Consider the following 24,161-nt stretch of genomic DNA (forward strand, 5'->3'; position numbering starts at 1 on the left):
AGATGGTATGTGTCGTGTCTGTATTCAGCCATCTTCTCCAAAATCTGCCACATGATGAAGATCTGATCAGTGGTTGATTGTCCGTTTCGGAACAATTGTTTCTTGTTTCTTTCCTTCTATTCAGTGAACTGCCATTTATTTTCCATTATTCTTCATATTGTACAATCACTTGCTCATTGTGGTTCATTTCGGAATTGTAAAAACTAACAGTCACCAACCAAAAAAAGTCAACGGGAATATTGTTTTTATATCTCTGGTGTTATTATTAGTTTGTTTCTTGTTTGCTCTTAATAATTTTCCCTCCATGTTCACTACTACCTTTTACTCCACTATAGTGTTCGTCCCCTCTACATCCGCGTCCCCGGTTTTCGGTTCTATCGCCTGCGTTCGCGTCCTTAAACTTTCAAGCGTTTGTTGTTGTTTCCTTCCTTTTTGTTGTTGTGGCCTCGCTAGTTAGGTATAGTAATAGTAGAGTGTGGTCTCGCACTCTTCCCGATCGCTGATTTCACACATACACGCACACATGCACACCGGTACCGGCACTCTCCTACAGGTTCAGGTTTATTCCATCTTTTTTGTGACTGTTTTAGTTGTTCTCTTTCTCTTCCCCGGGGGTATATTGTTGTTGGCTATTTTCGATCGATTGTTTTTTTGTTGTTTGCTTTCACCTTTTATTTATGATTTATGTTTTGTTTTCTTCGTTCAACTTTATTATGTCACTTGCTTGAAGAAATGCGCTACTTTTATGTTTTCTTTTCTCTCTCTCTCTACTCTCTCTCTCTCTGTTTATAATTAGCTTTATACAAATGGATTTTTTTGTTTTGCTCGCAATTGAGGATTCATTTATTCTGTTCACTTCCTTTGTTGTTTGTTCTGTGTTTGCGCTTCCATTCAGTCGACAACAAAACATACTACACCATGAGGGGCTTTCGTCCTATTTGCTTAGCTTTGTAGCGAGTACCACCTCTCTCTCTCTCTCTCTCTCTCTCTCTTACAGTACTGCGGCAAATGGTTTTCCCTCCTGTTGGGTCATTTAAACGTTCAAAAATCTGATACGAATTTGGCAAAAACATGCACAATGACGCTACCACTTGATTTTACAAACTTATAAGAGTTGTTCTTTACACGTTCTGTGTTTGCTGGTTGTAAGGTAGATTATAGCGCTTCATGAATTGCATTTCTTTGTAGCGCAATACAGGATTACTACTGTTTTGTTTTCAATTTGTGATCTTTACCCCTTTGCGTAGTCGGTAGTAAAACCAGACCTAAGTGGTACAACATTTCTTACAAATCACATAGCAAAAACAAAATCAAGTAACAAACCTCCTGTCCACCCATTGGCTGCGAGCACACGGACATGTAAAACGGACACCCGCCGGAGCGATGATCGGTCACAAAAACTAGTATCGGTATCAAAAACGCCTTCATATAACATCAAAACAGTGCGCATTTCCATACGCAGACACATTTAGCACACAAAAAAGGGACGAAACAATTCCGCCCCAGTCCCAACGGAACACGAAAAATGCATCAAAAAGTGTGGAAAGCAACGAACAGCCAACATAGAAGCGATGGTGGTGGTGGTGGTGGTTTTCGAGTGTAGATTGAATTTGATTTGAAGCAAAACTTTACAGTATGAAACTACGTAAAATATGACTTCCTTTAATATTGTATATACGCAAGTGAATGAATTAACCGTTGCCACCTTACCTTGGGAGGCTTCCTACATTCGACAAAGTTTCGCTTTTGATCTGCTTTTGTTTGATTGTGAGTTTTTGGGATTTTGGTGGTACAGAGAGTCGTTTTTTTTGTTGTTTTGCTTCTGTTTCTGTCATCAAACACTGTGCTTCCTTTCTCGAAGGGAGAACCCGTGTAACACATCCCGCCTCCTCTGTCCGCACCATTCTCAATTCTAACAGTAACACGTTCAATATTAGCCCGTCTTCATCATAACTAAGCATTATTACACCATTCGTTCCGTTTTTTGTTTTAAATCATTCGAGTTACGTTTTCTTCCCCCCTGTTTCCTCATCTGGCACCACGTTTGCTATTGCGTTACATGTTTTATCGTCTTCCTTTTCGGTTGCACTGTTTTGATTCTACACATTAAAAGAAAAACATAGATAATATTTAAAGGGTTTTCCATTTGCTGTCAATTCGTTCCCGAACGTTGAATCTCGATTAAACATAAAGCAGCGAGAGCGTTTGTTGTTGAGTGAACGCACAAGCAGCAATGATAGCAAAATTCATGATTGAAGGATCGACCTGGGAGTATTTTCTCTCATACACATCGTTTCGTCGAATTTACAACGGATTCCCTCTGCGCGTTCGATTCGATTACTCGCAACAGAAAGAAGTTAAACTCTCGTTACAAGTGGCCGATCGTGATCACGCGCGTTGCTCCTACTACAGTACTTTCAACAAATCAGTTGAATCTATTGTATTTTTCTTCCTTTCTTAAGGGTGTGTGTTACATCCAAAAATGGGTAAAAACTGTTCCTATAAAAGTAACCGTAGCCCAGCACGCCTTTTGGTGTGCTAGAGGGGTGGTGGTGGTGGTAGTGCAGTTATGGAAGTGGTTGCGCTCGGCTCTTCACTCACTCTCCCTTCATATCAAGAGGGCCAATATGTATGTGTTTGTGTATTTTTCACAATGTCTATTGTGTGGTCTATTCGCGCTTTCCGGCGCACACGGGTTGCCTGTGCATCTGTGACGGGGGTGGTATGCATGTCTCTGCGTATGTATGGGAGGAGAGGCGAGTAAAAATACTTATGTTTTATGAATGGTACGGTGCTACGTATATTGCTGGAAACAGTCCTTTCCGGTTGCCGATCTCGCCGTTCCACCAGTGCTCGTCGGAACGATCCGTCACCGTGATGACGTCCCCTCGTCGGAAGTCCAGCTCGCCGGATTCTTGCGCTACGAAGTCGTACAAAGCCTGCACCAACATCTAGAACGAAACGCGCAATCAAACGATTTAGATAAAGTGTGGTTTGTGTGTATGTGTGCGTGTGTGCGCGCGCGCACATTTATAACTAAACCTTCAATTGATCCCCAATGGACGATAAAAACTAGCAAACGAACAAAAGCAACGATAAAAAAACAATCCCATAACGTTCGTGTGCTCCTGATGGCTCACTCCGAACTAAATGTCCCGGACCGTTAAGGGCAACTATCTTATCAAACTCGTTACTACCACTTTTCTACCTCACATTGCTAGTTTTCCTTCCAACACACACAGTCTCCGGTCAGGACGCACGCTAACGTCATCCGGGCTAACGTAATTCAATCCAAAGAGGCCAACGAAGGCCACCATTATCACCGCGGTACAGGCGCTAGCAAAAAAAGGGACATTTTTATTACACTACTTTTCCTGCTTTTCCAACCCGTTTTTCCTGCTTTCTCCCCCCTACCACCTACCACTGGCCACTGGTCAAGGGCTAAAGCAACACACCATACAGTAAAGAAAGGAGAGAAAACGAACGGCATCCGCCCGATTGGCCTGTGCGAGAGTGGTGATAAAATTAAATTTACGCCATTAACATTTTACCGGCACAGCGGCTGTGCAGCACTGGCAGTAGAGAATGGATGCGTCCGGGGTCATCCGAAAGTGGAAATCGGAGGTGTTGTAAGAATATTGCCAGTAGCTTTAGTTGCTAGCCAAGTGCTAGGTTAGAAGTCTGCCAAAAACAGCAAAACAACGTGTTAAAGGCATTGTGGCAGGATGCTTGACAGGATAAAGGAGAAACAGTGAATTGGGAATTTAGATAGGGCAATTAGAATTTATTGAAAAACGGAAGACTTTTATACTAAGTGTGTTCAAACTGCATCGAAAAACAGCTGAGTTAGCTCCTTTATAAGACATTTTGTAAGACTGACGTGACCCAATCGATGTAAACTTATATCCTAAAACCAGTGCTGCAAAATGTCACTGTCAATGTCATAAAAAATGTGACTGAATTAACAGAGGTGATACTTAAAACGATTGGGGTAACCAATACATGCTTCGTGACATTTTTGCGACCATCGCTTGGTCAGTCACTATTTCATCACTTTTTTTTACTGTGATCAGTTCTGCAAAATGTCACTGACATAGTCATGACATATTTCGGCTGAAACAAAATAATGTCACCGTCATGAGCTCTACTGTGATGATCAGAGGTGAGACTCAAAAAGTTGGTGCGACCATCACATGCTTGGTGACATTTTGTACAACCAACTCTTGGTCAGTCACTTGGTCGTGACATTTTCTGTCGGCGATCATCACGATAGTCATGGGAGATATGCGGTGATTGCGAGTGGTTCCAAGAAACAAAATGAGTATGTTTCCATATTCCAAGAATGTTATGATTATCATCGACAGAAAATGTTGTGATCAAGTGATTGACCAAGAGTTGGGTGCTAAACAAAATGTCATCAAGCATGTGATTGATCCACCAACTGTTTGAGTCTCACTTCTGATCATCTCAATTGTATGCGTGAGCTGATTTGAGCTTCGCTTCAGTCATGAGTGTTGGTGACTGAAATAGTGGCATTTGGCAGCACTGTTTACAGCCAGAAAAAATCATGATTATGCTTGCGCCGGCATTAAGCTCAGCTTGTCAGTCAGAGTTTCGCGTTGGACTCAAGCACTCGCATGTTATGACGCACTTTCATTGAGTATCAACAATGAGCATCAAGCCAGCATGTTGATTGTTTTCGTTGGTGAACATCACGTGATACTCATGACATTCTGCAGCACTGATCCTATAACATATCCCGGGGTTTACGCTAACTTGCAAACAATAAGCAGTTACCTCTTCTGGCACCATATCACGCAGTTTAACGTCCTGCGATCGAGACACACTAGCGGTACGGTGGTAGTCGACCAGCTCGTTCAGCGAGTTGAACTTCACCACCCAGAGGAAGAACTTGCCCTGTGAGTCGCGCAGCACCTTGAAGTGTTGCACGCCGTCGGAGCACTTGACCGACAGGCTGAAGTCGCCGGGGCTCGATTCACTGATCCGTATCAGAAAGGCGCCCTCGTGTTTGTTCGATAGCAGCTTTTCCGCGTCCGCCCGTGTGATGCGACCGTAGTACCAGCTGCAAAAGAAGGAAAAAACGGATAAGCTATTGGGATTTTCTCACGCCGAAAATGGCCAAGCCAGGGAGGGGCGGTAAAACTTACTCGTGATTTTTCATTTCTATGTAATTGCTAGGTATCAGTCCCTCCTTGCCGTCTAGCTCCGCCCGGTACCAGTTCATGTCGTCTTCCATATTTAAAATCTGTTTAACAGCAGCAGGCACCGTTGGGAGAGAGAGAGTGATCATTATCGTAGCAGTTTGCAAGGGCAGGATTGCAATGTTTGAAGACGAAACGACGACACGGTGCAGTTTTAAAAACGCACAGCACATTATTGACACCGGGTACGACGCGAGCCAGCAACAGCAGCAGCAGCAGCAGCAGCAGCAGATGGTGTTGATGAAATTAAATTCGTTGATAGTGGAACGGATTTTCCCATCAGCACAGCAACGAGACACCAGCAAGAAAGAGAAAATGAAAAGAAGAAAAAGCGATATCGTTAGTATAGCGTAATGGGCATATATTTTAAGGGAAATTACATAATCTGATAATTGCCTTCTTTTTGGGGCTAATGATTTGATTTTGGCCGTTGTACGGTACTATGGTGAGTTTACATTTCATTTTTTAAATACTTGTAAATAACAATTAGATATTCTTTAAAAATTGACTACGAGTAAAAAATATCTACTTTTTCACACAAAATAGTGAAAAATGTCAGCTGTTTCAAACTAAATAAGAATGTTCCGGGCAATACGAATGTTAATCGCTCGATGACAAATCCCATTTAATCAACCGCTCTGACCAATCGATGAACTAATATTTACCGAAAATAGTAGAGCAAAGCACAATTTTCAACATGCTTTCATTTAACGCAAATACCGCATTGCAAATTGCAATGATTCACAAATGGAATATGAAATTAAATCCCAATTCTAACTACCCCAAAAAGCATTGATGAGCATCCAATGTGAGGGCGCCTCACAGCCAATGCTTATCATAGCTGAAAAACTGTGCCCCGCTAGGGAGTGAGACCACGTTAATGGATATAAAATTACTTAGTCAATATACCAATACACGCTCTGGCCGGGGAAAATCGTAAGCTTGAAGAGCATTGCACCCACGTTGAACGCAATGGAAGGGACGCAACCAACTGCAGCAGCGCAGACGGGAAGAAGTTAATTAAACAGCCACCCAAATGCACCCATCAATGCATTCACCCCACTGTGTGTGTGTTTTGGCGATAAAACATCTTTTTGGTACGATAATCGTAAACACATAATTTGCAACAACCGGGTGGTGGTGGTGGTGGTATGAAATCGTAAATCTCGCGCTAACACGCATTTGCATATGGTGATGAATTTTCTCATATTTCGTGTGTAGTAGTGTAAAACGGGCGACCACACTTGCCCACCCCACCCTACCTAATCCCGAAATGAAACATTTCACACGTTCATTATCGGTCGTTTTTTCTGCTTTTAATGTGATTTTCATCAACTTTCACTCGCAAAAAGCAAAATCCGACAGATTGTACGCAGCGTTTATGGGACCGGATGGGGCGGCATTTGCCGACGGACGACGGATGGATGGTGTTTGAAGTTGTGCAGTTATGCTAATTGGAGTTTTGCTGTGTATATACACAGCGTGTCATGATGATGGGGAATGGTGGTTTAATTTTACTTTCAGATTCAATCCCAGTGACGATACGGAGAATATGATATGAAAAGGGCAAATCACCAGAAGAAGACACTTCTGAGTGAAATGCTCAAATGACCTCTAATTTGATTTCTGAGATGAATTAGAAGCAAAATGGTTCCACTTTATCATCCTTTGAACTGCATAAACAAGTACGGACGTTAACGAAAATCACAAAAACTTCTCATCTTACATATTGCAACCATCATAACTGGCCCCTCGCTGGGCGATCTTTTGCCAAAGCCGACAGTATAAATATAAATAAAAAAAGGTGCTACGGACGATTTGTACGTATCTCGTCTTCCAGCCGGGATCGATGACCCTCTCCCCGGCCTTCCCGAACCTTCCGATGGAAACTTTTCCCACATCAAAACACTCCACCCTTCTTCACTCCCACTATTTTGCGGATCTTTTGATGCGGGACAAGAAAACACATGATAGATCGAGCGTACATCGATGTGGAGGATGATGGAAATGGACCGTGTGCGTTCCGCACTCGACCGTGCCACAGCAAAATCGTTGATAATAGACGGTAAAGGGGGAAGAAGCAACACAAATACAATGTTGCACCGATAAACAGTTTATTGGGAAAGAGTTTTGTTGTCGTCGTGGCCGACATGCATCGCAACGCAGAGGGTGGGTGATGGCTGGTGATGGTAGCAAGCAGCTTCAGAAATAGGTTTGAAGCTAAAATTAGGACTGTTCATTGTTGGTGGAAAATATAGAAGATATTCAGTTACTCTTACCAAACTCAGATAAAAACCATTCTTGTTTACAAGAATCGGCCGATATATTGCCTTCAGTCGATAATCAAAATAACCCATAAAAGTTTTTTATTAAAAACTAATTATTCCCATATAACAGAACTCTTCAAAATTAGTAGTTGAAATTGTCTCGAAATCATTAAAAAAATTATTTGATCCATATAAAAGCAACATGCATCGAATATGGAGCAAAATAAACATTCACCATGTTGACCTTCTCCGTGGCATGATTGGTAACGTGCAGACCAAAAGACAAACCAGTAAGGCGTTCAAATCTCGAACAAACCAGATTGAAATTATTGCAGTTACAGTGGAGCGCCGTTTATCCGGGTACCTTTTATCCGGCTATCCGTTTATCCGTGCTGTTGAGAAATGACAGTTCAATACAATGGTGACATTGCGTTATGAGGAGGATATTTGAAAAAGCGGTTAAAAGAGCACATTGTCATAACAAAAGACCCGATAATTCAAGGCAAATTTCAAATATTCTTATGAAATAGCATGAAGTTAATAAAAACTGGGTTATTTTTATCAAAAACTAAGATAATTTTTCAAAAATTAATCAGGAATTGGTGATAAAATATATCATTTGACTCATTATCCGTGTTATTCGCTTATCCGGGCGAGGTCAAGTCCCGAGAAGCCCGGATAAACGGCGCTCTACTGTATATTGCAATATTATCAAGGTGACTATATAGACTACTTTTGGTACTTTGGTAGCCAAGATGGATGGAGATTTCTATAGAGATTGGCGGCAGATAAGAAGGTTAGGGGTTGCTAGGGAATACTTTGTATGAGTTGCAAGCTAACTTTGGACTCCCTAGCTTAACCCCTAGCTGAAAACGGATTTTTTTAAACACTGAACAGTCCAACTTGAAGTAGTTTATGGACCTTGACATTATACGATATTATGGCACTATTAGGTGTTAGGGTCAAAATCTCATGACTTGAAATCATTTTATATACTTGATTTCAAAACATTGTGTTTAGTCAAATTTCGAGCACGTATTTCTAATGAAACTTTAAATTGAAATCAGACCAAACTTTATGTTGTTGCATTCCTTGATGGAGCATATGACTTACACGGAGAGTTAGTATATACCAATCTTACAGAAAGTGCGCTGAAAAGTTCATCCACTTCGAAGTGGCGCATACGGATCGAATCCGGTCAAAACACACCGCAAAACGGCTTTTCATCGTTCACTTAAGTCAATTTGCATTTCCTAGTTTTAGCAACAAAAAGCAATCAATCCCTGCAAGCGCGCTTTTCAGCACTTTCTGGCTGAACTTTAGCAACATAAATGGTAATAACGTTTCCCCTTCAAGTGCTTCCCACGCCCGCAGGCCGCCCTTTCCACACAAATTAAGCACGATGAACCGAAAATCAGTGCAAAGCTCTCGCCACTGTGCTTACCGAAAATCTTCAATCAAGCGAAACAAATTGTATCCCTATATAAAACCCCGAAAAGGGCAAAGATCCTTTGCCACCGAGTGTGGCTTGTAAAGTTGTTCGTAACTTTTGAACGACCGCGGCGATTTGCGCAGCGGTTCAAGAAGAGTTCGGAAAATTTATTCTGAACGCCCGTGGGTGGAGGGAAGAACATTGACGGAGTGAAAACAGAGCCTTCAGGGCGGTATGTCTTTTGCCGGTTTTTGACTTACGCGACTTTTAACATTCCCCACACACACACACGCACACGCAGCAGCTGAGGCGCCGAGAGCAGTGAGCTCTTCTCATGATGGTATAATTAAAATAATGTCATTATTTGTGTAATGTAATGGAAAAAAAGCTGCAAGCGCGAAGGAATGAAGAAATGTGATAAAAATGGTGCAATTATTGTAATTAAGCACACGAGGGGGGGGGGGGGGGGCATGCGTAACGGTTAATATTTACGCGTGATACACGCGTGGAATGTTGGAACGAAACAGGAGAACATTAACCGAATTAAAAGAGAGGAAGTTTATTAGTCTAATTGCTTGAAAGGTTATTTCATGTTCTTACTGATACGTTTCAATTAATTTTATTAATTTAAATTATTTTATAATTTTTATAATTTTTCTGCTTGCTCCTTTTTCGTTTACTTATAAATATTTCTTTTATAAAGCACTTTTATTTTTATAATTAACAACCAGAAAAGCTAAACTAGACAAATTCTCTTAAAAAAAGGAATTTTTCCACACCTGCAACGAACAGCAACACAAAACACGGGCACAAAGCGTGTTACGTTGATTGTAACAAGGAAAAACTTTTCCTCTTAACTATTCTTTCCCTACCTTTTGCATCGATGTACGTACGACAGTGTGTATTTATACAACCCTCCTTTTATATACAACAGACAGAAAATTTAGATCCAGAAAAAGCTCTTCCTAGTGTTGTATCCTCTCACACACATATAAACTCGGTCCATAGCAGCAGCAGCAGCAGCAGCAGAAAAAGGTATACGAGAAGCCCATTGAAGGAGAGAAAAGTTTTCCGATATCATTTTTCCAGCGCGTTACATAAAGCGCAAGTTCCACCGGCAGTTCAACGGCCCATGATTATTACATTGCCCTTACGATAAGGAGGAGCAGCGAAAGGGCGAAAAAAAAAGTAAAATACACAAAAATAGCAAAAAAGCACATGAAAGTGTTTCGGAAGAGGTTCTCAAATATCCGGCGTGTTGTTGTTTCGTTCGATCTGCATCATTTAAAAATCCAACCGGAAAATATTTGTTTAAGAATGAACACAGCAGTTCGAATGAAAAGAGATGCCACCACACGCAACACACAAGCACTCCTTTTCCATTTCCGGGTGGGCTTTTGGATTATGCACAACACACTGAGCACAGCAGCAGCAGCAGTAGTGGAGCGATAACGCAGCAAAACGTTCGCTTTTCTTAACACAAGAGAGGAGCGCGCAGCGCGAGGTTTTATTTGCATCCTGACAGGTTTTACAGCAGCACCATCACGTTTTGTTGTGCCTTCTCGTTCGTGCGTCTTATCCACGACCCAACCAACACGGCGGACATTGATTTCGTTTATCCTTCCTTTGTACTGCTGCCACAGAGGCAAGCCATGAAATACATAAATAAGAGATGAAAGTGACACCGTTCTAGGAAAGGAAAGGTGTAGCACCTGAGACGATCGGTCGCTTCACGCGTCACATTTCTCGCTTGCTAAGTTTTCCCTTTCAAGGCTAGGCGAACCACCGCCATCTAACGTCACCCCCCAGCAGACGTATGTACGTAGCGAAAAGCTGCTTTCCTTCCCCCCCCCTCCTCCCCACATTTTTCCACCTCTCTGTGTCGTATGTCTTTTCCACGTGGTTGGCAGCGTGAGCGCAGGAAATGAAAGTCTTTCTGCTGCCCTTTTTCTTTCGCCTTCTTGCTACAGCTTCCATTCTCGTCTTTCTTACTCGTTGCAAGAAGATTTCTTTAATCTTCTCGCGACCGTGGAGCCGCGCGATCCACTGTCTCTATGTGATGTTCTATCGGAGATTCGGTTTCCTTTGGCTTTCTCCTCTCTCCAGCTGGAGAGCGTGCTGCTACAGCTGCTGTTCTAAGCGAATATCGCGAAGGTCAAACTCGTTATCCTTCAGCAGCAGCAGATTTACATTGTATTGGGGGGTGGAAAAGCGGCCCGTTCGAGCAGGATGTATTCGTTCCAAGAATTTGGTTTTTGTCATGTGTAATATCCTATCGCTTCTTCTCTGCTCGTGTTGTTTCGCTTCTTTTTTGAGGGAGCAATTTTTCTTCGCAAAACGAGCAAGAAGCTCTCTACCAATGGCGTGGGAAGACTTATGCACGAGGCTAAGGTTTTATCACATAACCTCCAGAAAATCATTTATTGCTCTAGAAGAAAGACGGGGTCGGATAACATTTGAACCGATGGGCCTTCATGGCTTGGCTTGTAGATTATTCGTAAAAAATGGAAAAAAGAAGACTTTTTTACGATGAGCTTGGTTGTACTATTCTCGGTATGAATTAAACCTCAATCTAAGCTCGTATGTTAAATGGAAAATTTCACTAAAAGAGTGGTGTGTAATACCTAAATTTATTAATTATTTTAGTAACTTTTATGTATGTAGATATTTGTTAATTATATTTTTTCATATTTCCAGGTTTTTTCAACATTTATGAGTATTTTTATTATATGACTCGTTTCACGGTTTATTAACTGTTTTTGATACATTTTTGATTCAAGCCTGTGCACCGACCCTGAAAACATCAAAAATAGAATATAAAATTCGAGGAACTATTTATAATCATAATAAATATTTCAATTCGTGGAAATATTCCGCTTCCGGAAGTTCCATTCATTTAAGATGTAAAGACCGGACGTGGTTCTTGGGTTTCCCCGGTACTGTTCTCCTCAATACCAAGGGACTCTACTGGAGTGTCAGCTTCTTAATAAGAATAAGGTATAACAAGAAAACGAAACGAATCTTATAAGAAAAAGAGAGTAGAGATAGCAAAGCCTTACAGCCTTCATTTTCCTTTGCTTGAAAGGTGTACCCTTAAAAACTCCATTATCTAAGACCAATCATCATGCTTGCTTTCAGCCAACATCTTCCTGACTGGTCGGTCAGAAATATCATTAAAAAAAATATACAAAAACAAACTACTCTCCACCAGTAAAGGAAAAGATATTTTCATTTACGGAGAAGAAACACAAAAGCTCATCATCCAGCCGCCAGACTCGTATGCCGGACTAACTGGGCCGAGCACCGGGTGCCCAACAAAAGTGGAACATTAAAAGTGTACTATTAATAATGTACCAGGGTACCAGAAATAGCGCGACCGAAGCATCAACGAGACCATCGGTGACCATTTTTGAGAGACACAGAGTGTACAGCCACACACTAGCTGCACACAGTGGAATGCTTCCTTACTATGCTTCACTAGAGCTCTGTGTCCCTCTACCGTCTGCCCCAAATGCTACACCGTTTATGCTAATGAACTCCTTCGACAGCATAACGTACTTGCGCTATAGTTGGGTCGTCCTCCGAAGAAAAAAACACAACCGTCGTCCACCGTTTGCCGATCCCTCGGTAATGCGACACACATGAGCTGAGGAAGAGACACAGCATGCCGCACTCTGGGCGAGTTGCTTTGGCAAATGTCTAATAATAGTTTTCCGCTGTCCGAAACCGTGTCTGAGAAGAAGGGGGAATGCTTTGTATGCTAAAGAAGCTCGGCGCACTGGCACTGGGTGGGTGGTAAGGTAAGGCGACGATTTTACATAAAACATAAGCGTCTGCACCTTTTCTTTAAGCATGTCCCATCTTCCTCCTTACGCCCTTGTTTTCAACACATTTCACAGCTTTGTTCTAGCGAGGACGATGATATCGTCGACACCATGTGATGGTGGTGCTAGAAGCCGGTGGTCGCTTTCATCGAGAACGAATTTACTAATAAGTTTTTAGCCCTTTGTTGGACGCACCCGGCTTGAAGAAAGCAAGGATGAGGGGGGGCTTTGCTTGCTCTGTTGCTATGTAAATGAGTTCCGGCAAAGGGTTAATAATTGAAATAAATTATCTGAGTGATTTGAGTGGATGGCTTTTGGAAAGAGCTCATAAATCATTACAGCGCATACGATGTAAAGGATGTGCTACTGAGCTTTAGACTTTATATAGCAAATGTGTTGAACTTTTTGAAGGAACGTTTTTTATTACTTTTTTTAAATTATTTTTATAATAATTACATACAATATAAAGTCATTTTTGAAAAAATAAACTCAAATTATGTTCAACTTTAAACAAATAAACTAATTCAACTAACGCATACATGAAAAGGTACATTATCAAATTAATTCCAATTCCTTCAAATTTCGCAAAAATGTTAGTACTTCACTTTTGTTGTAGAATCCAATTTTACATCCCACTGGGAAGAACATGGGACAACAACTTTCAGCCAAACAAAGGGATACTAGTAGCGGCATAGCAGGGAAAAAGGTTCGCAAAATTGTTCCGGCAAAGTGCTTCAGCCTCCTGTGGCATCATGTGTGTGTGTGACGTTGTACAGCCAGAATTTAAATTGATTCAACAGAAGCAAGCAAATGTGGGGGATAGAGGCTGATTTCATTCCCCGCACGAAAGCTCCCACAGCACCCACCCCTATAATGTGCTTCAAAAACTACTGTTGCGTATTCGGTTGTGCCGCGATTTTCCTTTTGATCAGCAGAACGGAACGGATTGCACTCGTGAAAATTCGACTTTCCGTGCGTGGGTGTGTGGAGGAGGGATTCAAACCCGGGCAGAAAGGTGGAAGCGGGTTTCGCTGTTGGTTATATGATAGCATTCCAAATAATGAAATCACCCAGAACCGAGTATCGAGTGAGTTGAATATGAATTCCCGTACATCATTCATGTAAGAGGAACAAAGTGGAACTGTTTGAGTCGTTTCTAAAGCAAAACTTTTGCTAACTATGTTCTACAATATGTTGAATTTGAGCCAGTCGGGAACGACTTACTCGAACTAGTTACAAAACCTGCAATATATCGTACCTACAGTTCGCAGGAGATTGCACAATGAAATCCAATACTGAACTTTGTGAGAGCTTTTCATTCAACACATCTCTTGCATAAAATATCTAGAATTATTTTACTTTAAAATTTTTACTTGCTAGTATTATCTAAATTTGTTTTGTTGAAGCCAAACTATATTTTTAATTTTTAAAACAAGACGTTTTTTTTTCTTAAGAAATATAATCTAACTCTATGTTTTGTAGTTCAACATAAGAGCTATATCTTTGTCTTTGGCCAAAACCCGCTGCTGAAGTAACCGTGACAACAATCCAATTACTTTTATTGACCCACAGAGCGAGACAAATGGAGCGACCTGGTGGTTTAATGCAGAGAGGCACTGCGTCCTGACAAGGTCGTACGTGGAGTGAATCCTATCCGGACCCCCTCTTTACGCGCACGCAGCACAGATTGTTTCTCTCGTTTTACGTGTGATTTGTAAAGAACAACAAGCAGAATAAAATGAACTCTGTGTTGTTGTTGTTATTCATATAATATCTCCGTTGAAGTCGAGTCGAGTACGAACTGTCGATGTCAAACAATACCTTTCATCATGGGTTTAATTCTCAAATGTATAACCCTATCTGCCATAATTTTAGAGCATTTACCCTAAACTTATTTAACTTATTTGCTTGCTAAAGCAATTTGCTAAGTTAAATGATTATTTAACTTATTTGCTTACTAAAGAATCTCTTAAATAGCAACTATATTTAAAAAGTTATCATTTGCCATCCGTTCCGGCTTAACCATTGAATTGTTGGACACCGAGTAATTGAATTATGTATGCACTTAATCCATTCAGAAAATAGAATCTACGAATGACACTAAAAGATTTCCGTTAAAAAATTATGAACCAACACACCAACACAAAAAACAGACTGTTTAGAATCTCTGTTCCGAATAAAACATATGTACAAAAAAGAATGGGAAAATCTAGCCACAAGTGCGATCATAAAGTAAATCACCACCATTGCCGAGGGACAGTGTACAACACACTAGCTCATATGTTGACTCGATGATGCTGTTGCTGCACATAACTCTTAACATCCATCTGTTTCTACCAGCAACGCGTGTATAATTCGTGTGCACCAAGAGCCTTTGAATCAGCATTGTTGTAACCAGCGTTGTCACCGTATAGTACTACAAAACCGTCATGTTTCCTGGAACACACATTCAATAAGCAGAGAGAGTGCAAAATAAAACCCCATAGATAGTTGATGTATGAAGTTAGGATACACACCCTCCCACACGCCAACGCACACCTCATCGATGGCCGGAAGTGTTCGGATCCACACACCAGTCCGGTTTGACATCGATTTATTTCCCTTACTATGCTGCTACTACACTACTACACCTTCCACTAAACAGACCCACACACACACACACACACATTGTGTTCACTATGAGCTTCCCACTTCCTCTCCAAAACACCTTCACCACGGTGCTGAATTTTTCGCGTTCCGATGCTCGGTTGATTGATGAATTGCAATTTCCCACACTGTCCTCCCTTCCTCCTACCACGGCGGCGGCGAGCAGAATGCAATTTTTATGCGCTACTGCCATCCAGAGCATTCACATTGACACAAGACAACGCAAAGCAGGCACAAAACACGATTGAATCGGGGTTGCGGATGCAATTTGATGCAGAATAGCAAAAAAAAGGTGCTTCTACACAAGGCATTATTTACTTTCTGACGCCGCACATCAACCGCAATCTTCTTGTTGATTCTTGTTTTTTTTATGCGCTTTGCTTGGGGCCACAAGGGAATGTGTGCATTACAGATCGAATTCCTTTTGCTTCTCCGACTGCTGACTGAATAAATCAACGTTTAAAAAAAAGAAGATATTGTCAACCAATTCACCTTCGCATCACCTTCTTTCCTTTCTTTGCTATTAAATCGGTAAAAGCTCGATCTGTTTTGCCCACCTTCGCGCACAGGTATTACACAAAAAGCGTGTTGATATAAAAATAAAACTTCCTCTCCCTCTCAAAATAGAGAAAATGAAGGACGAAAAAAAGTCCTTAGATCATGAATTGTACAGACAAAATATTCATCGTTTATTTGATTCTCGTTTTGCGTTATGTTCGAATATTTGATTCGCATTCCAATTTCAGACAGGGAGGGATGGGTTGTTGACTTGTTTACCCATCCGATTGGAAAGGGGGGGAAGAAAAATGTTACACACTGTGACTCTCCTTTCATGGATTTCCATTCCAATAGCAATTTCTGCTTCCGAGAATTGCTCAAACAACTGAATTACAACAAAATGTAACAGAACGTCAATCCGTTGAAAGTGTAATTCAATTTTATTCGCTGGAATGGAAAGCACAACTGGCATGAAAGGGCAGGGACTATCCAAATCTTTTTCATTATGCAGTTTATCTATCAAATTCAGACTTTGGCATAATATAGCTTCCAACGTCTATTGGATTAAGACGTATTGTTTAATGCTATTCTGAACTTTATCAATTCGAAATGCAAAAACTTAACTTGTTGACTTCCAACTCTCAGACCAGTCGGGTTCTATGAATGCTAGAAGGGAATTAATCATCAAAAAAGCATTTCGAAAAAAAAACAACAACATACAATTCTCAAATTTCGACAACAATTCCTATTGTATGCTAAGTTACGAACTGAATAATAAAATACAATTAGCGTCTAAAGGCTAATGTTAACCTTCAAAAAATGATAGTTGCTTGCTTTAATTTCCTATGGTAATAATTTTTAATTACCCAATAAAAAAGGCCCTAATTGACGGTACAACATAACACACGTTGTCCGGAAATTGGGTGATTTATTGTTGATTATCCTATCGGTTCACGTACGTTTGCCAATCGCCTTAATTAACAACAATGTTGGCCTGAGAAATCCAGACGAAAGAATGGACGCAAGCGGAGCAAATGTTATTGTTATGTAGTTTTGTCAGTGTGAATCACGACTGACTCTAGCACTGTAAATACAACCGGATCACGATCAAGTACTTCAAACTCTTCTACAATCCAAATCCATTTCGTACTGGAAATGTTATGAAACTGTAAGCTGGATACAGCATATTCGAAGAATTGTGACAACTCAGCGCTTACACAACTAATTGCACAAAACTATCGTCGATCGGAAACTATGGATTTTTCATGGAAATATTGCTCCGAGCAGAAAGGGGCTTATCATCCTCTGCCCAACAAATATTGTTCATCTAAGCGTAGGATGAGGAGGATATTCCGCTAACGACCAAAGTGACTTCTCGGTTGGAGCATAATACGCAACAGGCTACATCATTTCATCGAATGCTAGACATGCTAGACATGCGAGAGACACGTTTTTGTGATTGAATTGCAAAAAGTTCCATCTTAATATTAAATATTGTAAACGCCCCCAATGGGTCCTTCTCGCGTTTAAGACCTTAGGCTGTCAGCTGTTGTGCATTGTACAGTAGTTTTCGAGCAGCTATCTGGGTATAATATACAGGTGGGCTTATCCCAAGGTGTATGTATTTAGAAGGATGATTTTTATCGCTTCTGCTGGGCGACATTATGGGAGACATCTGTGAATCCTTGCATACACGTTTCGAAAGTGTATGTACACCAGGCAGTCTTATAACCTGTTTTTAATAACCAATTTTGAACGACACTTTTTGACAGAACGGGTGAAAACTGTTGCTCGAGCAGGCTTTCTCATAACGAATACACAAAACATCTGCATTCTATTCACTAAAAATTCTTGAAACACGTGAAATACTGCTAATTATAAGCTAAATCAAATCTGAACGACTTAACATTCATCTTTGTTTCGATACATCTTCGATAAGTGACCAATGTCTGCTACGCATTTGATGCTATCGAAAAAATGACACTGTTTTGACATTTTTTTGTGCAGGTACTCGAATCTAATTCTAGCTTTGAGGCTGAAATAATCTAGGCTGAAAATCACAGGCTACTTTGATGTCTGGATTCGTATGGAGTGTTAACATGATATCAGCCGCCAACTGTCAAACTCCATATAAAAAAAAAGCTGGCTAGTATCGTGAAATGCCCCAATGTTGGTTTTGATGCTAAAATTAACACACACAAATTTGCTATCAATCAAGAATCAAGAAGAAGACTGTTCAAACACTTAATGGTTGCGCATCGCCCGACTCATCCATCGTAAAATCACCGACAAACCGACGTGACACTTCGAACAAAAAGAGCTTCAAAAGTTGTCTCCTTATTTCAAATGAAAATACGTTAAACACTAGCGCCATCTCTATAATGATTCGCTTACTACACTGACACAGAGAGGAAACTGCTTGATCGCGCAAATCCCTACGTTGTGTTATATTTTTAAGAAAACCAGAACACGCTTTCACAATTTTACATACTTTATTTAACGCGCGCTGTCGAGAGCCGTTTCTCCTTCGTGGTCGGTTACAAGAACGAATATCATTATGGCAGCTTATTCCCGCGATCTAATTCCCTACCAATACACACAAAAACAGCACCTGTCAATCGTTTCGTTTATCGGTGAAACGCATATGCAAATAACGCAATTGAAATATTTCACTCGGAACTATGGGCATTTAAAAACATGAAACGTAAACACTGCTAAATCCCCTTTTTGTTTTTTCTTCGCAAATTCCAATGCGTATTGTTTTATGTACTTCTCACATCTTTTGCATTGATTTGGAAACTTATAAAATGATTTTCCTGGGTGTTTTGTCCAATGATTCTCACAAAATCTTGCCTCACACTTCCTTCGCAATTTGTATTTAGAAAAGTTGTTTACATCGAAGCAGCAGTGAACAGAGCATACTTTGACAGAAGTGTTCGCCTCACTGGTAAATGACAGTACTTTCGTGTGGGACACTTTTGTAACGCCAGTGTCACGTCGGTTTGTCGGTGGTAAAATATCGTTAACGCTTGTCTGGGAACAAGCTGCCATTCCGAAAAAAGCAAAAAAAAAAAACGAAACCGGTGTAAATCTGATTAAAAACACATTTATCTATCCATTTGCGACATTTTCCATCTGCTCGAATTTATGATTCCATTAATCACAATTTTCCACAACCAGACTGGTAATGGAGGGGGGGGGGGATGAGAGACAAGGAGCGAAGAACCAAGCCGGGCGAAGGATGTCAACGAAACACTATATGGTATGCCACCATCACAATCACTTCTTCCTGGGCAGGTTCGTTTCGTCTGGTGTTAATGTTGTCCTTTACCGCTCCTTAAACTCATTAACGCAACCGTCTCGGCACACACATTAAGGGGCGTGCGGCGGCGCCTTCGTCGAAACACTTACGATAATGTCTTTTACGTTTTTCACCATCGGCCCCCGTCATCTTTGGCCCATATCGTCGCGAGACAAATTCGAACAAGGGCCAACGACCATAGACGCCGCCGCTTTGCAGTAAATTCCTTCGTCGAAGGACAACGCACGGCTCACACGCACACTGATGAGAAAGCTAATAATGGACACACAACACTCCAATTGCTTGCGGGAAAACGAAACAGACAGTATTACTTGATGATCGATTTTTGTCGAAACATTTCATCACAGTTTCCTTATAAAATCTGAACCAATCTGGTGCGATTTCGAGTGCTCTGAAGCGGCCTATTCCCAAAAAGCCAAACTCTTAACACCATATATGCAAATTCTTCCCACTCAGGTGGGAGTTTCTAGCGTCTTTCCGCACAGAGGGTTACCGGAGATCGAACTCCAGGAAATTTGAATATCTTATAAACCATTCCTTATAGTCGTCTCTTAAAATCCCATTTCGCGTTACACGGGTGCGTGAAAATAGAACGGCACGTGTGGAAAGCTTCGTTCGATTCCTTTGCCGCCCACAGCTATGGCAAGGCGAGAATCAAAATCGCGCATCCAAGCGTAAATGGGTGGGGAAATGAACTTTTATTAAATGGTGAAACCGACACACCGTGATGTACGCGCGCGTGTACGTGCCTGAGGTGTTGATGATAGACAGAGCAAGTGCCGATGATGGGCGGCGCGCGTTGATAATGAGGACGTTGATGACAATATTTCAAACCGAGCTCCATTTGTGTACGTGTGACGGTTCAGACTGTAAATTTCCACTTTTCACCTCGTTCGCAGAAGCAGAAAAATAACACTGGAAATTAAGGCATTGTTTACCAAGTTGCGTGTAATTGCCTTAGAGTTGCGTTTCTAAAACAGTTAAATTATTACAATCCAGAGGAAACAAATATCATTTTGATTAATTAAGATTTTTATTTCCTTTTCTACTACACAATTTTGATTTCAAATCCATCAACCAAGGAATTATCTGCAACCTGTGAGTAAAGAATTATCCTAAAACATCAGAGTTTCATGAGAAACGTTCACTTCCATAAGAAGGTCTCCTCTCTCTGCCCGACTAAAGCTGCTCGAGATTTGAACTCATGGCGCACATGCTATAAAGTCGCCGCTATACCGAATACACTACGCGGTGGATCACACATAGAGATGCAAGAGCTTAATATAAGTATCATTGCGATGTACGATGTATGTCAGCTTTTGCGTAAGAATCAGCGTTGGTGCATTTAAGGCAAACTAATGTTTAGATCAGTTTGCCTTAAAGAGATGTTTGAGAATACCTTCTCAAGACGAGATGTAAAATTAAATATACATGAACGGATCAAGCAGAATCGAAATAGTTTCCAATTTCCTAGTCTTCATAAACAAACGGATGTGCTAGAAGTACATCTAAAAATTAAAAAAAAAAGGAAAAGCAAACGAAACAAGCTGTCAACAGCAGTCGAAGGTGACGGAGTTTGCATTGCTAATTTGTGAGACCAGCATCAAAAAGACGCGCATTCGCTAATTGGCTATTCGTCTAGCTCACTCGACCAGCACACACCACCACTCATCAGAGTTCATCATAATCTTCGACCAACAGCACAACACACGCACACAAACATACTCCCATCTGAACACACCGGAACCGGCAACAGTACCGGCGCGACACTTGCAAAGCACTTTGCGGAAAGCCTTCTGAGAAATGGAATTATTCAGCACTAAATGGTTTGCTTTAGCAAATAAGCTTCCGTGCGAAAAATTATGCTCCTTCCCGGCGCTGTTGCGCTTCCGGTGTTGTCCGGACTCCCTCGGCGGACTGAAATTCGTTAAGGCACACTGTGCACATCGGAGAGACAGGCAGGCAGCCGGAATAAAATGTAAATTTAAAACCGGTGTAATTTACAAAACGTTGTCAACAAAACTAAGCTGCTACTTTACTAGTCGGCGTAGGAAAGAGCAAGGTGTAAAGCAGGACCAAATTTGAATAACACTCAAACGACGTGCAAATGAGAGGGGGCAAGGGAGTAGAGCTTTTCCTCTACAGGAGATTGGCTGGGAAAATGAAAATAGTCGACGTTTGGTTTTATTTCTTGTTTCATGCCAATATTTGGCCAAGTCGGTGGACTGGCTTGCTTGTTGCACGTCCGATGGAATATAAATGACAAGCAAAACCAAAAGAGAGCGTCGCGACTCGTAGACTGGGGATATTATTTTGACAAAGTGCCAATTTTCGGACCAGACAACGGACCTGGACCGCGACACAGCCCTTTTTTATTTTAAAAAGGATTCGCTTTTCGAGGACGAAGTGGAATGAACTGAACTTCCCTCGCGGCTGTCCTATTCTCAATTAGGAACGGACCTTCTTATAAAGCCTTCGTTACATATCTACTCCGATGTCTAGGAGGTATTTTGCATTAGTCTGACACGTTTTGCGAAGGACGACAAGTGAAATGTACAATGGAAGCCCCAAACACAAAAAGTGGTTTAATAAATTATGAATAAATATATCAAAAAGTGATCATTGCCCCAACTCAAAGTCAATTCATTTGCTACTATTGAAGAAGTTTTGGCTTTTCTGCTCGTGGCAGTCAGAAATGAATCATTTTCATACCCGGACGGAACAACATCTTCAGCAAAAGTTTTACAAAATAACGCATAGCATTAAATCTTTCAAAGTTCAAGCTTTAGCAGGTGAACACGTCACAGACTACAACCTAGGTAAAGGTACGGTAGAATATGCTCTTTCACCGCACCGAACCGAACCCGCCAGGAATACAGTATTGCCAGCGGGCGGAAAGATCGAAAAATGATGAAGCTGGGGAAAATAATCTCAGAAGGGAGAGCGTGGATGGTGGTGGCATGGGATAAGTTTTTCCATTTCACGCTTCACAGCGACCCTCTGCCGCCCTGTTCCCGTTTAACCTTCCCTCTGTGCTAATGAGCCAGAACTATTCCAGGAACAAGTCGGATGACGCGAACGCGACCTAAACGAGAGTGTAACGTAAGCCCCACACTACTCAACTTTGCAGGTGCTTCTGGCGGCAACGATGAGTACGGAATAACCTAATCCCGTGCACATTACCCAGGGGAAATGTGCCATTTTCCAACGAGCTACGGGGATACGATGTTTCGTTCATTTTCCTCGGCATGCAATATTGCTACTTATTAACAGCCGATTGAGCGAGAAAATGCAGGATTGAAATCCGCCACCACTTCCGCTTCTTTCGAACAGCTTCAACAGTGTTAAAGTGGGCAAATAACGTTTGGGAAATGAACAATATTCAAGCTTTTCCATACTAGGACAGTAAATATTCTTGTAACAAAGAACTTTGTTACTGAAAAAAGTTACTTTTATAGAAAAAAGATTTTATTATGATTACAGGATCATTTTTTTAATTCTAAACTCAATTTTGCTTCCGACTTACAGGACCGGCTTTTCATAAGTTCGGATACGAAAGGAAGTTGGCATACTTTTCGGACTCTTTGCGACATCAAGTGATACATGCATGGCAATGTTTGTGATTTGACAGGCTGTGCCATACGCCAAATGGAGTTCAATCCTCATCATAGCGCAGCGAAACCTTGTAACGCATTTCAATGCTTCTAAATGACTGCAAAACTCATTTTATCATTACTAAACATGAGCTGAAGCCTTTTTGAAGTCATCTACTGTAAAAAGGACTAAAACCACAAACAGCAATAGTTTTGAGGCACAATCGACCTGCGTAGGACATGAGAACAGGAAGATATTCACCAACATTCAATCTAGTTCCGGCATCCGAACTGGTACTAAAAGGAATAAGTAGACAAATGCATTCAGTGGTACTGGATCGATCTCCAAACCAAGGTTGTGAATTGCACCTCAGGCAAGTATCACTCTAAATGTCACTCTCTTACTTAGCCCAATCCTACTGTCAGTCTAAAATCACTGTGGGAAATCTTAGATAATAGAGAAGCTGAAAAGCCTGTACAGGTGATCCCCGAGATACGACTGTATTTGGGACCGAAAAAATGTCCCAAAGCAAGGCGTAAGTCAATATAGTCGTATGTCGAAAGTCTGGGAACAGAACATAAAGTTTATAACCTAAGTTGAAGAGTCGGTATCTAAGAGTCGGTAACCAAAAGCCGATATAGATATTCAAGATCGCAAGAATAACATTTACAGATCAGACAGATCTCTTAAGAGATCTGTAGTACTTCCGCACAGGCTTAGAATTGGTGAGTAGGCTTCATCTCCTGTAGATCTAATGTTGTTAAAATACCTAGAGTTCTTAAACATCTTTTTTTTATTCAGGAGTAACGGTCCAAAAAGGCCGTATTGCTTAAATTCTTAAACATCTTCTAAGGAAATTAATCATCTGATCGTCTGTTGATTCGTAGGTTCGTCCGGATAGTTGCTAGTTCGTTCGTTGATTCGTCCGTTAGTCTTCCTCCTGTGTCGTCGTTTATTTCACTAGTGCAGATAGACAATTTTCAATACATGTGACCGAACTAACTAACGATTAAGCAACCCATTTGGTAGGCGTCAGTTTGCTGTAAACGAATAGACCAAGCAATATCTAACAGCAATAGAGTCTCCAGTAGTGTTCTTTTTAATAGCCCTTGTTTTAACCAAACCAAAGCAATAAAGACGAGTTGTTTCCTGATGACAAAAATGACACTACAACAGCATGTCCTTGTGGTGCAAAATTAGGTCAACCATCGCTCGACGGTAAAACGCAACGGGTTCCATACCCAGAACCATTTCCGGCAGGCCCCTCTAGGACGTTTAAAAAAGATAGCGTTGCGAGAGTAAAAAACACCAAGCAAAGCGAAACCCTTCCATTGCACAGCATGGCTTTCATCTGTC

General features: G+C 41.1%; 1 protein-coding gene across 9 annotated transcripts in view; it reads right to left on the bottom strand.

The window, feature by feature from the left end:
• Window positions 1-239: 239 nt before the first annotated feature.
• The window catches only part of LOC1280872 (growth factor receptor-bound protein 2), a 39,126-nt gene continuing 15,204 nt past the window's right edge, over window positions 240-24,161 (bottom strand). For all 9 annotated transcript variants that reach the window (XM_061662154.1, XM_061662155.1, XM_061662161.1 and 6 more), the window contains exons 3-5: window positions 5,169-5,266; window positions 4,798-5,083; window positions 240-2,951 (exon numbers count right to left, since the gene is read on the bottom strand). In XM_061662154.1, the coding sequence (XP_061518138.1) occupies window positions 2,778-2,951; window positions 4,798-5,083; window positions 5,169-5,266 (558 nt within the window). In that variant the 3' untranslated portion in view covers window positions 240-2,777. The remainder of the gene's footprint in view (window positions 2,952-4,797; window positions 5,084-5,168; window positions 5,267-24,161) is intronic.

Source organism: Anopheles gambiae, chromosome 3 (genome assembly GCF_943734735.2).
Source record: "Anopheles gambiae chromosome 3, idAnoGambNW_F1_1, whole genome shotgun sequence".
NCBI classification, from domain to species: Eukaryota; Metazoa; Arthropoda; class Insecta; order Diptera; family Culicidae; genus Anopheles; species Anopheles gambiae.